The following is a 16288-nucleotide window of genomic DNA, read 5'->3' on the forward strand; positions in this document are numbered from 1 at the left end:
ACCCTAGTGTCTAGTTCTGTTTCCCATCTATTTTGTTGAGATCTCCATCAAGCTATATAACAATGAATTTGTTTTTAGTACCTTCCATGTGACATGTAACTTGTGATGTCTTCATACTTGAAGACGAGTTTTTTACAGTGTCTCATATCTGTTATTTGAGCTTTTGGCTATTCCCCTGACATGATTTATAGAAGTCTGTATTTTGACTCATGCCATTTTGGGCTGCTGTTTCTTTTCCTGTTGTCAAACATTTTTTGAAGCAATAACTGGAATAAAGAAAAAATTAAAACTATAATTTTAACCTATTTAGAAAATATGAATGAGAACAATGTATGTTTATATGTCTTATTTCATGTGGTCAATACAGTACTCCACGGAAAAGTCATAGCTACAGATATTGTCATTATTAAGTGAGAAAGATTAAAAATAAATGAGCCTATTAGCCAACTCAAGAGTTATCAAAAGAAGAAAACAAATTGAATGACAACAGGAGTAAGGACTTAACAAATATAGATAAGTCTGATGAATCAGAAAACAAAGAATAGAATTGAAAATTACATCCAAGATTTTGTTCTTTGATTAAACAACAAGAAAAATGGGTGAAAATCTGGCAAGTGTAATAGAAAATGAGAAAAATGTATATACACACTTGAAAATATAAAGAGAACATAGCAACAAATGTAGATATCCTATGGGAAATATTCTATAAATTCCATAAGAATACTAGAAAATCTTAACGAAATAAGTATTTTTGGGGGGATGGCAAACAGCTGAAATGGACTCAGAAAGAAGTGTAAAACCTGAAATCAATGATAATGTAAGACGTTTTCAAAAAACCCTTCCTCTAAAATACACATGGCCCACCCAGATTCTTCACCTGTGAACTCTTTTTTTTAATGCATTATAATTATTTCTAAACATAGACAGTGTTAGAAATTTTTCTGTATCATTTCCAAGATGGTAATATAGGGGCCAGGAAAAAGGAAAAAAAAAAAAAAAGACAACTTCAAGGATCAGTATTTGAAAAGGAACCTACGTGATATACTTCTAAGAAAATTGGTTTTAAAATCCTAGGAGAAAACCCAGCAATTAATTCCAGCAGCATGCTAAAAATAAACTTAAAAAAAAAAACCCAGTTGATGTAAGGGTCGAATCAATGTGAAGAAATTGGTTAATACAATGCATGAAATGGTAAAAACCCTATGATTATATTAATGGATACTGAAAAGACAGTTGATAAAATGCAACATCACTTACTGATAAAAATAATTTTTAGTAATTAGAAATAAAAGGAACCTTTCATAATGTCATTTTAAAAGTGACTCAGTGGATTACATGGAGTAGCAGCATTCTCATTAGATTAAGGAACAAGACAAGGGGTATATGTTATTCCCGTCATTACAACACCCTATTCTGATAGTGCCACTACAATGAGACAAAACCTGTGAGAAAAGCCCTCACCCATCCAAGGCCAAAGGACGGACATGGAGACATGAGGTACAGCAAAGCGAGACTTCAATTACGGCCTTGCAAGGTTTGGGTGTCTGACGGGCGGGCACACGGAAAAGGGCTGCAACAAGGAATTTATTTCCTAGTGCACAAGTCCCTGCCCCCGTCTTCTCATTGTTTGGGGTGTACAGTCTTCCCGGCTGACTTCTAAGAGTACCCCAATTTACTACCCTCTTGTAGGAAATTTCTTTGTCTGAGGGCTCAGGACAAGCCCTTGAAAAAGGCCCACCCAAAACCCTGTGAAAGGAGAAAAATTAGGAAATGAAGAGGACAATAAAGGGCTATTAACTCATTACCATCTCAAGGGCAACTTTGTGCATTTTAAGTAAACAATTAAGGGCTGGTAACTCATTACCATCTCAAGAACAACTTTATCTATTCAGCGACCCCCCAGGAATGGGCTGGACCAGTCAGACAACTTTCGGGCTGGACCTGAATTATTTCTGAAAATTAATCACTTAGATTATTTTCTTACAAAACCACAACATCACACAAGAAAATACAAGAAGACACGGCTAAGGAAGGTATTTTCCAGCTGTTAAAATATATCAGCGTTGGTCATCCATGCTCGTGGTATTATGGGTGTTTTCTTTTTTTCTCTTTTTGCTTCTCTGTATTTGCTATACAGAACTTCTATAGCTCTTTTTTCTATCATTTTTTAAATTGAGACAACAAACACCGAGAAATCATGATTCAAAAGAAGAGATTTTCTTCTCTTTTCAAATGAGTGGCTTACTCTGAATAAGATACACTGAATAACATACTGAGGTATTTCACTGTCTTGAATCCTGTTCAGACAGACGACTCAGTAAAAGCATAAGGAGCAATTTGTCACTTTTGTGAAGTGCAAGACTACAGGAAAGCTGAATCAGGTTTCTATGTGTCTAACGTGGCTTTTTTCCTTGACACCAATAATATGCTTTGTTACAATCTCTGTCTCCATGTGTAGTGACTTTTCCTTGTCATGATGACTTTATCTAGTCATGATGACTTTATCTAGTCCAACACTTCCCAAGATGACTTTATCTAGTCTGACAATTTTTTCCAGGATTAGTTGAGCTTTTCCTTCTAGGAAATTTCCATTGCACCTAACAGTGGAAATGCTAGGATGGCTGGGCTCCCTTTTGGCTGCCTCTCCCTCTAGTACAGCTTTTCGTGACTCACTGCCCTTGCAAGCAAGGTGAGAGAAATGTGGAAAGCTTCCTGGGGTGGATTTAGCTAACAGAAGTGGGCCACCTATGATAAAATACCAGCCTTCCCAGGACGGGGAAATATGTCTCTCAAGGTGTCCTTGTGATTTTCCTCATTGTTGCATTCAAAATCCAAATTTTCTACTTAACATCAGGGTCACCCAATCTGATTTTTCCATTCATGATTTTTGATGAACGAGGTGGAATTTGGGGACTGAATTCATGAAGAGGCAGCACGGCAGAGAGAAAAGCCCTGACATGGACCCCCGGGGGCTGCTGTGGCAACTGTGGAACACCCAGCAGGGGAAAGAAAGCCTCTTTCACACCCATGATCTCCATACTCAGCGCTTCTCTGAGGCTTTGTTGCAACATCAGTTTTAACCGATGAAGGAAAGACTCTTTCACTCTCATGATCTCCATCCTCAGCACGTCTCTGAGGTTTTGTTGCAACGTCAGTTTTGACCGATGATGACCAGAGATGCAGGGTGGTTCCAGGTGGCGGGGAGAGGGTCCCAGTGTAAGTCAGCCTGGCTGGTAAGGCCACACCCCTTCCACCCATCCTGTTGCTGCCAGTGACTCAAACACCAGATCCTCAGTTCCCTCCCAGGGAGGTGTTGTTTTGGGTATTAGAAAAATAATCCAGTGAACCTAGTTCATGGCAGGTAGCTCTTAATTGCTGTTGCATAGCTACACTGACCAACAAGACACTAGTCAGCCACACATTGCTACCTAAATTGAATTAAGTCCGTCAAAAATTCTGTATCTCAGCAGCCCTAGCCCCATTCCAAATGCTCAATAGCCACCCATGTCGAGTGGCTACCATATAGGACAGCACAGATATAGAATGTTCCCATCGTCACAGAATATTCCATTGGACCACACTGCTTTATATCATCAACTTAGATTTTACACAACTGCCAGACCTTAGTGCTGAGCAAAACCAATCCCTCTGTTGGAAGCAGAAGCTCTCCTGGTATGTTCACCTGCTGTGGTCAGAGTCAGGTGAGGCCAGTCTCTGAAGAGCATCCTTTGTTTACTAGAGATAGGAAAGAGTGATCTTTGTTTCCCAAATTAAGATAGCCTATCTGTGAGCCAGATAATACCCTTGGAAAGGAAAACCTGCAGAGAGGATTCAATTCTTCCCGCCTACACTTATGCAGAGAACTGCAGGAGGGGTGGCAGGAGGATTCAGCCTTTGTGCCAACAGAGGATGTTCTTTAGAGGAAGAGTTTTCAAAACAGATTTTGGAAATAACAGGAGATGGGCCGCTTCTATAGAAGCATTAACCCAAATGATGGGTGTTAATGATTAAACCTTTCAGGCGGTGACTCCCTTGTTTTTCAGATATTCTAATCCGGGTCACAGAATGTCTAAGGCAGCTTTAAGTGGAAGGTAGATTTTTTTTTCTCAGTTTGCCTTGTGTTCTCCATTCTGAAAGAATGTTGTGGCTGCTCCTTTTTGTGGTGACTGCTATTCATGCTGAACTCTGTCAGCCAGGTACGTTGCCTTGAAACTTAAAAATAGATTAACAGTTTTCTAAATGATTGAGAAGTCATTGACTGAAAGAACTCTTTATTTTTCTAAATCTGCAGATGTGTTGTGGCTTGCAAATTGAGCCCGTGACTCTCATGAGTTTGAGAGAAAATTTTAAGCCACCTGAGATGGTTTTGGTTAAAGTTTGGAGAGTACTTGGGGCAGTTTAATTGGAGTTCTGTGTTCTGTTGGTTTGAGTTGCACTAAACATTGGGATTTATCGGGCTCTGTTTTTGCGGATCTTATCATCATATACTGCTCCTTTTTCTTTCCGACAGATGCAGAAAATGCTTTTAAAGTGAGGCTTAGTATCAAAACAGCTCTGGGAGATAACGCAGTAAGTGGAGAACCTGCATGCTCATTTCTCATGTCAATTTTGTTTGCTAATAACACTGTGCTTTCTCTAATCGTGCACCTCCCTGCATAGTATCTTAATCTTCAATACATTATTTCTAAAGACCTCAAATCCGATCTTTTCTCAAAGACAGATTATAATAAATGAGAAATTGTTAATAAAGTAAGTTTGCCTGTTGAATCTGTAGCATATGCTAGAAAGTATATGCAGTTTTGGATTACACAAAACTATTTTAAAAACTTGGACATCTCAACCCAGCATAGTGCAGCAGAGGGGCCTGCCCCTCGCCGTTGTGGTCCTTTGAATTTTGTAAGCCTTGGTTTTCTAGTCCTTGAAAAGAAGGGATGGTTCTACCCACATAAGGTCTTTCACAGCACAGAAATTTTCCAATTCTAACATGAAGGTTTTTCATTCATTCTCAGTTATCAAAGTAACAGTTTAAAATATATGCTTATGAAATAGAAGTTAGGGCCTATGTGGATATAGGAACAATAAAAACTAGTGAGTTAACAAGAGAGTGTTGTCTAACTCCAGTTTCAGTTTCCCAGTGTGGTCTGTGAATTTTTTCCCAATAGAAGGTGATATTAAGATGTCTCAAGCTACATACAACAAAGAATGCTAAAGAAACTTACAAGTATTCTGTTTGTAGGCCAATCCACAAATGTATTATTTTATTATGCACCCAGTGAGTTATAATTGATATAATAGCCAGCATTTATTAAGAACTTAGTTTACTTTCTAGCTGGGACCCTTCTAAGCATGTTACTCCTATCATTTCATTTAGCCCTTATAACAACCTTTTGAAGAAGGTAGTACAGGTACTCCCATTCCCACTGGATGGATGAGAAATCCAAGGCACAAAGAAATTAAGTGACTGGCTCAAGATCTCAAGCCAGCCAGTGGCAGAGGTAAGATTTGAACCCAGGCGGTATGTAGGGTTGCTCATCTCAGAATACTCTAAGGCAGACACCATGCTGTATGCTGGGGATACAGTGGTGCTAAAATCACGCTTGTCCCTGCCTTTGTGCAGCTTATGGTAGTGGTAGAATCAGTCATCTGTTAACTATTCAGTAAACCCAATGCAAATGCACAATCTTGGCCAGTATTGCAGGAGGGAGAAATAGAAGGGGGCTTTGGCTTCATCAGCGGCCTCAGTACCTGGCACTTGCTGTGAGGTCTAAAGCATGAGCAGAAATGAACCAGAGGATAAAAGAAGGAGAGGCAGAGGAAACAGCATGTGCAATGGCTCATCACAGGAAGGACCATGGTGGGAGTGAAGGACAGAAGAAAGGCTGAGGTGTCTGGAATTGGAGTAGTGAGAAGGAGCACGGTGCATTATGAGCTTCGAGAGAAAGGAGGGACCAAGCAAAGGAATATGTGAGCTGTGGTAGGGAGTTTTGTTTCAAGATGAAGGAAGTGTTGAAGAGCATTAAATGTTGTTGAGAGGCCAAGCAAGATGAAGACTGAAAAACAGTCATTGTTAAGCAATGTACAGGTCAATGGCGATTTTAGAGAAGAGCTGTTTTTGTGGAGTAGCAGAGTTTAAAATAAATGGGTAGAAAATGTGCAGAAACAGGAGTAGGGACAACTCTTCTGAGAATTTTGGTTGTGAAGAGCAAGAGGGAAACAGCAATAGGTGGAAGAAAGGAAGATTCAGTAAAGTGATTTGTCTTTGCTGTTGTTCTCATGGGGAAGATTTGAGCACAGGTGAAAGTCAATGGGCAGTCTCCAGTCAGAAGAGAATACACAGAAGAGAGGATAGGTGGGGAACCAATATTGTTTAGGTCCTGAAACATAGTAGTCATGTGACCCACAAGAGAGCGAGAACTGATGGCGAAACCTAAAGATTCTCAGGCAATTTGGAGTAGGTCATCATGAATTTAGAATTAAAACAACAAACACTGTTTTGTGACTTTCTCCCCTTATACTTGTTTACTCACCTAAAATATGGGGTTAGCCATGGTTTGAGTGTTCTCAGATGTGTGCAAAAAGCAAGGTGAGCTGGCACACTTAGAGCCTTGGCACAACTGTTATTGAAGTGCAGAGCCAAGGAATCTGAACTGATGGTAAATACATGCAATTACTATGCACCACTTGGTCTGTGAAGCCACATATAAAGATGTGTTCAATTTCACACATTTTATTGAGCACCTCTTATGTATCAAATACATGCAGAACAGGTAGCTAAGCTTCTATGAACATTCTTGCACATTTATTTTCCATATGCTTTTTTTTTGTGAGTATTTACTCAGGAGTAGAATAGCTGGGTCATAGAGTATGCATATGTTTAGCTTTAGTGACTCTTTCCTTATCCTTTCTTAAGTTGTACATTTTCTCATTACTACGTGTGCTCAACTCCTTTTATGTGTGGATCCACTCTCTTTGAAACGTTTTGAATGCCCTAGTAGAAATAAATTGCCTGCTGCACAAGCTTTCAGTCCTTTCATACTCACCCAAGATCAGTTGCTTGCACTGGCAGAATATGCAACCCGATCTAGAATTGTTTCAGTCTTGTTCTGATCTAAATAGCTTGGGGACTTTGTTCTGTGACCAAAACTGCACTCCTACCCAGCCAGCTCAGGAGAGGTTTTTAAGGAGAACCAATGAAAGGATGGAGATCAGGTCAAATCTCTTCTCCACGATCTGAAAAGCAATTTTAAACTCATGACCTGAGGACAGCCAGCCAGCATCTTCATTTTAGCTGCACTGAGCTTGTCGTTCTCACCCATGCTGGAGCAGCCTTAGTCTTCATCTCACATCATGGTAACCAGCCTTCCCTGACTGAATGGTGTTGGTGTGTGATTTCTAACCAGGCCAGTTTCTTCTTTGTATTTTGTTCTCATTTATTAGATTGGACTATAGCTGCTCTTATTCTGAGTAAAACTAATTTTGGAAACAAATGCATTATCAAACACAAGGAGCTATGCCACAAACCAATTATTTTTAAACTTTAATAATATAATAGAAAATATAAAGTTTATGTTAAGAGATTGAAGGAGCACTCCAAATATTATCTAAAGTTGATATTAAAATGTAATATTCGACACTTGCATGTGAGGAAAAAAGAGATCAAGTTTTCTCTTCTCGATGAAATATCTCACTGCGGAGTCAGTAAGACACAACTGAAAGAGGAAAGAGTGAAGTAGAAGCAAGCAACAGAAGGAAGTTTAAGGAATATGTTAGGAAGGTATTTAGGAAAAAAGAGGAGGTACAGTCATAGACCTTACCCAGAGAAGGTAACTGAGTGATACATTTTGGTTGTTTAAGAATCATCTATTTTTACTTACTATCTCCTTCCCTCCACTAGAGGAGGAAAAAGTCAGTAATAGTAAACTATGTATTCCCATCTCAGAGTGCAATTCCAATCCTGACAACGTCCCCATGACATGCCAGCTCCACCCCCACGCAGTTTCTCTACTCCCCTCAGCTTTTATTACTTTCTCCTTTCCTGTTTCTGCTTTAGTTGCTTTCTTGATGGTCCTTAAACATGCCAGTCTCTTTTTGCCTCAGGCTTTTACATTTGCCTTGTGAAGGAGCAGAACGAGTCAAATATACTGTATTCATTTGCTAGGGTTGCTGTAACAAAGCACTGCAGACTGGGCAGCTTAGACAACAGACGTTGATTTCCTCTCAGTTCTGGAGGCTAGAAGTCTAAGATTTCAAGGTGTTAGTAGGGCTGGTTCCTTCTGAGAGACGTGAGGGAATGATCTGTCGCAGGCCTCTCTCCTTGGCTTGTAGATGTCCTTCTTCCCCCTGTGTCTTCACATTATCCTCCCTCTGTACATGTCTGTGTCCAGATTTTCTCTTCTTCTATGGTCATCAGTCATATTGGATTAAATTCCACTACAATGACATTTTTAAATTTAATCATCTATGTAAAGACACCATTTCCAAATATGGTTACATTCTGAGGTATTGGGGGTCACATCTTCAAAGTGAATTTTTTTTGGGGGGGGACACAATTCAGCCCATAACAGTGCACACACGCAAGTTTACATCTAAGAAAATAAAAAAAAAATTCGTACTGATATTATTAAAGGAAAAGAAATTAGGAGGGAGAGTTAGCATATGAGGGAAGAGAGAAAGAGAAGAAGAGAATGGACCATATATGGCCCAGCTGAAATGTCCAAATGCCCTATTTGTTGACCAGCTACTTATACTGCAAGTTCTGAGGAAGATAGTGCAATATGAAACACACTGAACTTGGAATTATAGAATGTTCTAGAATCCCTGCCCCAAACATTATGGGGGCATGATTTATCGTGGTCTCCAGTTTTGAGAGAGAGAGAGGGGGGGGGGGGAGACATTGTGGGCAGTTAGAAACCAATGGACCATTTTTAACTCATGCTTCCACATTGCTGTTTTCCTTCTGTTTCAGTATGCCTGGGATTCAAATGAAGAATATCTCTTCAAAGCGATGGTGGCTTTCTCCATGAGAAAAGTTCCCAACAGAGAAGCAACAGAGTAAGCAAACAGTGAGAAATAGTAGCTGATTATTTGCAGTATTATTTGAGACAATGCATTATTTCAGATCTTGACCTTGAAGATAGTCTAATTTTTTGAAGGGACCCACATTTTTATTGAACGTTTTAAAAAGACTTTTGTAATCTGGCTCAATTTACAGTTTATATCATGTTCCAACCATGCTGTTTGCTCAATAGGCGATATGAAGATAAATATCCTCCCAAATTGCTGTCATATGTCCTAAGCTTTCTATATTCTATTATACCCATATAATTTTTCTTGCAGATGGATATTGCAGATAAAAACTAAAGAACTCTGCTCTAATTTGTAAAATAACCTAAATACATATAGGTCCTTCCCACTATTGGTATGTATCATAGCACCTTGTTTATTTTCCTAAAAGCACTTAGTACAACTTTTAATAGTTTCATAATTTTGTCTATTCTTCTTTCTTCTCTGTTTGTGATTAGGGTAACATTCCTGATCTCTCTTTATTCCCTCTCTCATTCCTCCCCTTGAGAGGTGAAATAACTTCTCTGGTGAGCTGGAAGGAGAACCCAGGCATGGGTTCCTTTCTGTTTGGGTGCTAGCTTGCCCTTTGACAGCAGGCATTTTCCTGTGCTACTGCCTAACTTAGTACAGAACCAGGCCCCTCACGGGCAGGTACACATACCTTTAAGGCTATAATTTATAGCTGAAGTGAGTTTAGATTGCTAGGTGCCATATCATATGAGGTGTTAAATATCTTGCATGTTACTTATACCAGTACATGGCAATACCTGCTGCATTTTAGCTCTACCTGATAAAGTGTAGATGAATTTATTTCATTTTAGGATTTTTTTTTCTTAATTAGAAAGAAAAACTTGCCTACTGATTAAAGTCATATCCTTCAACCTAGCCTTTTATTTTGGTCTCCTATCTGCTTCATTCTTTTATCTTCATTTCATAATGGTTCAGAGCCTGGTGAGAAGGATTACTATTAATTGGCCTCCCTCAAACCTACAAAATCTGATGCATGGGCTATGAATATAAAGAATAAAACAGTGGAGTTTGAGGAAGCAAAAGAAATATACATGTTTTATATATATATATATATATTTGTGTTTGCACACATGTCTTTAATATATGTATTTAAATAGTATATTCACATGGTTCAAAAAATTAAAAGGAGGTATAGAGTACAACAAAGTTTTGCCCTAAGTAAACTCTATTCCTCTTATTGATTTTTAGAAAAAAATATATTTACTTTTGTTTTATGCCATTAAACTGTACCATTCTTTTCACAACTATTTAAACCAGCTTTTTTCAGTGAAAATAATGTGATCACATTACAAAAAAAATTGAAAAGGAAAAAAAAAAAAGAAAAAAAGGCACTGGTTATCTCACAATGCTAACCAGTATGACCTCAAATAGTGTCTTTGGATTTTCTTGTAGCCCTTCTCGTAAGCGGGTTTTATACATTGCTGTGTTCATGACACTATTACTTCCTCTAAGTGCCTACATTGCACCTGGTTCCTGATTATGTTAAACTATGTTTCCATTCTTGGGAAAAACTAATTTAAATATGTAGCATTTCGGATTAATTTTGTGTAGGAGTCTGAATATCTGATCTACTTTATTTGCAAGGTGTTTTACTTGGAATTGGGTACACAGGATATATAGAAGCTTTTTGTTGTCAATGCCAGTTGTAAAAGTTGAAGCTACAAAAGTAGACCAGGGATAGCTCTCAGTTGGTTAGAGTGCAGCCTTGCAACACCAAAGGCAAGGGTTCAGATTCCCGTACCAGCCAACTGCCAAAAAAGAAAAACCAAAAAACAGTAGACCTAGGGGTCAGTAAACGTTTTTCTGTAAAGGGTCAGACAGTGTGAGTCCCAGCAATGAGTGATGAGTGGGATGTGTTTAAGGTGCAATTCAAGTACTGGGCTGGATTCTATGACGGTACTTCAAAAAGTTTGTGGAAAAGTAGAATTAAAAGATAATACGAACATTTCCATGAACTTTTGGAAGTATCCTTGTACATGCGCTGCCATAAAAGAGGCTGCGTCCCTACATGAACAGGCTAGTCCTATGAGAATGGGCACTGTGCAGTGCATGATGGGATTGAACATGGCTATGCAGAGAGGCTGCCTCTCTCCAGTGTGGCCGGTGGATGGAAGACACCAGTAGCTTGTCAAATGGGTCAGATTTTAAATCTTCTGCCTTCCAGAGGTCTTTTGGTCCCATGTGGGTAGAGTGAATTCTGGAGTGTGGCAAATATCCTTTTACAGGATGGCTTCAGATATCTAAGTCTTGGATATTGCCTGTTTGTTTATTCTTTTTCCTCCTCATTGCTTATCCATGAGTACTACAGAAGATTTTGAAGATACTGCAAAGCACAAAGAATAAAATAAAATCACAGGAAATGAAAATAAAGCTACTAAAGTAATTAATGCAGTAATGAACACTCTCATTTCCATTCTGCCTCGTACCCAGTCCTTACTACACTATCTCCTTTATAAGTTCCATCAGCACCAATGACACAGAGCTCATGACCTTCAGAGGGTGCCTCTTCATATTTGGAACCGTACAACTGGCATATGCCTACAGCATAACCTTGACTGGCTATGGAAGAAGATGTGATTTCTAAAGAGAGGTCCAGGCTACCTCCACGCAGGGCTTGCTGGATGGCTGACCTCGTCCAGTCACCATCACCCTAGGTGGGCAGTGGAAGAGAAGCCAGGGATCCCCTATGAGGGTCAGAGAGGCACGATGTAGAGAGTGCTGTGGCATTTCCATTCCCTTCCCCACAGCACAAGGGCAGGAATGGGCTCCTGTGCATGGACACCAGTGCAGCCAGTGCAGGTGTAGACAACGGGGTCCATTCAGATTAGTTGGTGCCTGTTCCACACTAGTGAGCTTTCACTAGTGAGCTTGCGTTCTGAGTGATAATCTTGCCTCAAGTCAGGAAGAGAACTGCGGGGGCGGGGGTGTCAACAAAGGAGAGGCTGGCATGTTATTTCCTGCTAGGATGCTCCCCAACTTGCAGACACCCTCAGGACTCCCTCAGGTTGCCACCAGAGCAGCGGCGGCTGGACATCTGGAGAATTCGACAGTGTCTTCAGTAATTGAGACATTGACAGACTGCTACATAGGTACTGGCCACTGGGATTGAAATGACTGGTGAGATGGGTCCCTCATTGCACATGGCCCTAATAGACATTATAGGAAGATGGACTAAATGTGACAGCAAGAAGACAATTCTTTCAAAATTATTATTCACAAATCTTGATATCAAATGGTTTTCTTGCTATTTGCTTGATTTTCTTAGGAGCAGAATGGAAGCTGGATGGAATAAATGAAATTAAAAGAAAGATCTGGTTTCATTAGGTCAGGTTCCTTGAGGTTTTCTTGGGATTTGGATTAAAGATGGCAACAAGGTGCTTTCAACTATTTACAATATGATTTAGGCCAGATTTACTGAAACAATTTCATAGAAATTTTAAAATGTCGAGGTAGTTTCTAAGAAAGCAATAATCTAAATTTAAAGTTTAAAATGTTTCTCAGGTAAACTGGGAAATGTATCTGCCTAGTTTACTCAAATGCTGGCTTGTAGGATAATTGGTCCCTTTTAGCAAGAGAGGTAGAAGTCTAACTCAGGCACGGCTTTCTCTTTCTGAGTTAAATGGTGCAGGGCATGTAATGGATTTCTTCCTCTGCCTAATTATTTAAGGATAAGTCTTGTGATCTAAAAAGGAACAATGTGCTGTTGTATCCAGGGTAAGGGGATTAATGGTCTTGTGCTCATAAAACAGTAGCCCAGCTCCCATTTAGTCCTTTTGATTTCCAGAAATAAGAGCCTGATTCTTACCACCCCTTGGATACAGTTGGCCTGCCTGGCCCCATTGATGAGAAATGGCAGTGGAGCCAATTCTTAGAGAATTAGCATCAAAGCAGGGCTTCCCACACTTGAGGAAAGCGAGTGAACATTTTCACTTCTTTTTAATCATTTGTTTAAAGAAGTTACTTGTGTATGTGTTAATATAATTTCTTGGTAAAAACAATTGGTCAAAATGAGTTTTCAGTTGAATTCAAATAATTCCATCAGACCCATCCATATTGAAAATCTTGAAAATGTAGGAGTTCTATTTAGTTGTGCTTGACATCATTTCATTTTATTTATTGCATCAAAACATGCTTTAAAAAGACACATATAGCTCAATAAGTGCTTGTTATTTGATTAATATTTCATTCTCTTCAAATCTTGGAGGACATTCAGCATAGTCACATTTGGAAGAAAGACCATGGAGAAGTCACATTAATTGTACATAACCTATTATTGGAAGGAACTAGTATCCTTTCATTCCTTAGTAAATGAAACTACTGAACTCTAAAATTATTCTTCCTGTTAGTTCCTTTTTAGCACCATTTATCTCCTCACATTTACACTTCCTCTTGGCTACACGCTATCCAGGATGCTTTTACTAGAGCATTCTCTGCGCTACGATGTTGTCTGAATATTTATGACTGGGTAGACAACCTTTGGGGGAAGTAATCTTCCTTCCCTACCTCCTTTTCTGTTATTGTAGCCCCAGCCCAATTTACTTTCTGATTGTCCCTCTGGGAATAATGTCAGAAACAGTGAGATGTTAACCTTCTTTCATCCATCCATCCATCTTGCAATCACTTACTGAGTGCTCATGTGGGGCCACCCTTCTTGCAGGGGCTCACAGCTCAGGACAGACTTGGGCATTGTCCTCATGTCCCAGGGCCCAGAGAAATCTATTTGTTGCAGATGGACAAAAGTATTTGGTAGACTCACTATTGACCCTGCAGCTCACAAAATTAAAACGGGGTGCTCTGTGCTTGGAGACGATGAAGTTCAAATCAGAGCAGGGATTGGAGACCCTCCTGACAAAGACTGAGGACAAGCCACATGAAATCTAGAAGCCCTTTGCCCTCCCCATGTCCTGGGCTTATTCTCAAATGGGGCATGGAATGATGTGCACATTCTGGCATCTCAGGAGTTACTGGCTCCACTTTGGTTTTTCATGTTCTGATGGGCTCAAGACACTGGCCTTGGTGGTCAAGGGTCTTGGCATCACTAAATTCCTGCACCTGCTACTTTGGAAAAGTTCACGGAATCTAAATGCCCTTGCAGTAGGAACTCTTCCCAACCATATTGGCTAATCACGGTTAGCTCTTAGCAAGTATGTGTGAGTGAATGAAGCACGCTTAACATCCTGCCTCTTAAACCAAGGGCCTGTCTGTTGAGGTGCAGTGGACACAAGAGAACAGTGCCCCCACCCACCTGTTTCTTCCTCTTCCTGCACCTTATTCCCCTGGGAGGATGCTCCCGTGGTGGATGTGGCACACAGTGGCCACAGTAGTAGTTCTGCATTGCCTGGGCTTTAGCTCTTGTTGGGCCTCAGTTTCCTACTCTTGGAGGAGCCACCATATCAGTTAGTTTCTCAAATCATCATTCAAACAAGAAGGAAGGCCCAGCCCATGGGTGTGTCTCCGTCTTCATATACAGCCCTTGTCTTGTGTCTGTCTTCGGAGCAGGGTGAGCTTTCCCCAGCCCCTTTCCCACAACCTTGCTACTTTAGAAAGTGAGCTTACTAATTCCTGGTTCAACTGCCTGTATGTGAACAGAATATAGACATTTCTCTACAATTATGTTTATATGGTTGACATTTGTTGAACACTAGCTTAGATTTTGTCTGCTTAAAATCTTAGAGGAGTCCTATCTTTGTGCAGAATGATCATGCAGGAAGGATACTTAATATGAGGACCCCAGGCAGCTAAAACTATGCACCTTTTTTCCTAATATCACTTTTTGGAGAAATGATGGAGATAGTGCTTCTCACGACACTAGTACAGTGGGAGGTATCCCAATAAGTATTTGATACATTTGGATGTATAACAAAGCTCATTTTTTTAAATTTCAGATAATTATTAAGACCATCCTCATGCTGCTGGGTGCCAATATCTTGCATTTGAATACAGCTCTTATTTTCAAAGGATGAGGGTATTTCAAAAATTCATGGAAATATTTGTATTGTCTTGAATTCTATTTTTCCACGAACTTTCTCAAGCACCCTCATCTCTTTGTATCTGCTATCTCTTTACCAGTGAAGCTAGGAAGAACTGTTTAATAAAACATTGCCTAGATTTTTTCTTGTAGATAATTTTACTGTGCCCAGGCAACTTTTAAAATAATTGCTTTGCTTCTTTATTTGTATGTACGTATGTTATGTGTGTGTGAATTTAATTTGAAAAATTTTTAGATTTTTAAAAGAATTGCATAGATAATACAGACAGATCCTGTATGCCAATGGTTCTCAACTTGGAATGATTTTGCACACTGCTCCCAAGGATATTTGGAAATGTCTGGATATATTTTTGGTTTTCACAGTTAGATGTGCTACTGGCATCTCATGTGTACAGGCTAGAGGTGCTGTTATAGATCACAGAAAAACCATGGACAGACATTCTAAATCGAGAATTATCCAGGCCAAAATGATAATAGTGATGGGGATGCAAACCATGCTCTAGATCCTTTACTCCGTTTCCCTAATGTTATTATGTTCAATACCGTGGTAGACTTTTCAAAACAAAGAAATGAACATTGATTCATTATCATTTCTTTAATTACAGACATATTTTTTGGATTTCTAGTCTTTCTACTAATGTCCTTTTTTGTTCCAGAATCATCTTCTCCTTAGTCTGATCCACTCTGTGACAGTTTCTGTCTTCCTTTGCTGTCCTTGATCTTGAAAATTTTGAAGAGATTTAGAAGTGTTTCTTACTTGGGTATATTACCGACTTCACTCACCCATGGGACATATAAAAATAGGATTTGTTTTGGGGTTATATCTGTCACTGGAGAGGGCTGTGGCATTTAGAGGGTGGGGAGGGGCAATAATCAAAATGCTGCAAGGCTGAGGACAGTTCCAAATAACAAGGAATTACCTCAAATGCCAACAATGCACACCCCCACTGACACACTAAGAGCTCAAGCCCTTCCTAGTAACTCAAGCACAGTGAAATGACTTGTCTCAAGCCCAGCAATTGGCAGGTAGTAAACTTCAAAATAAAAGCTTGATCTTTAGAGTTTCAGTCCAGGGACTTTTTGTATCTAACAATAACTGACTCTGTTGAAAATGTAGGGTTTGATATTTTCAGCAACAAATTTAATATTTTGGGAATCTTTATTTCTTTTTTTTTTTTTTTTTTTTTTTTTTTTTTTTTTTTTTTG

At 39.5% G+C, this 16288-nt stretch overlaps 1 protein-coding gene across 1 annotated transcript in view; it reads left to right on the top strand.

Annotated features, from left to right (window-relative positions):
- The first annotated feature begins 4059 nt into the window (after window positions 1–4059).
- The window catches only part of TMEM27 (transmembrane protein 27), a 36777-nt gene continuing 24548 nt past the window's right edge, over window positions 4060–16288 (top strand). Inside the window, exons 1-3 of the mRNA XM_008591812.1 lie at window positions 4060–4196; window positions 4511–4569; window positions 8966–9051. Coding sequence (XP_008590034.1) covers window positions 4139–4196; window positions 4511–4569; window positions 8966–9051 — 203 coding nt within the window. The 5' untranslated portion in view covers window positions 4060–4138. The remainder of the gene's footprint in view (window positions 4197–4510; window positions 4570–8965; window positions 9052–16288) is intronic.

The sequence above is a fragment of the Galeopterus variegatus genome, unplaced genomic scaffold (assembly GCF_000696425.1).
Source record: "Galeopterus variegatus unplaced genomic scaffold, G_variegatus-3.0.2 Scaffold7309, whole genome shotgun sequence".
NCBI classification, from domain to species: Eukaryota; Metazoa; Chordata; class Mammalia; order Dermoptera; family Cynocephalidae; genus Galeopterus; species Galeopterus variegatus.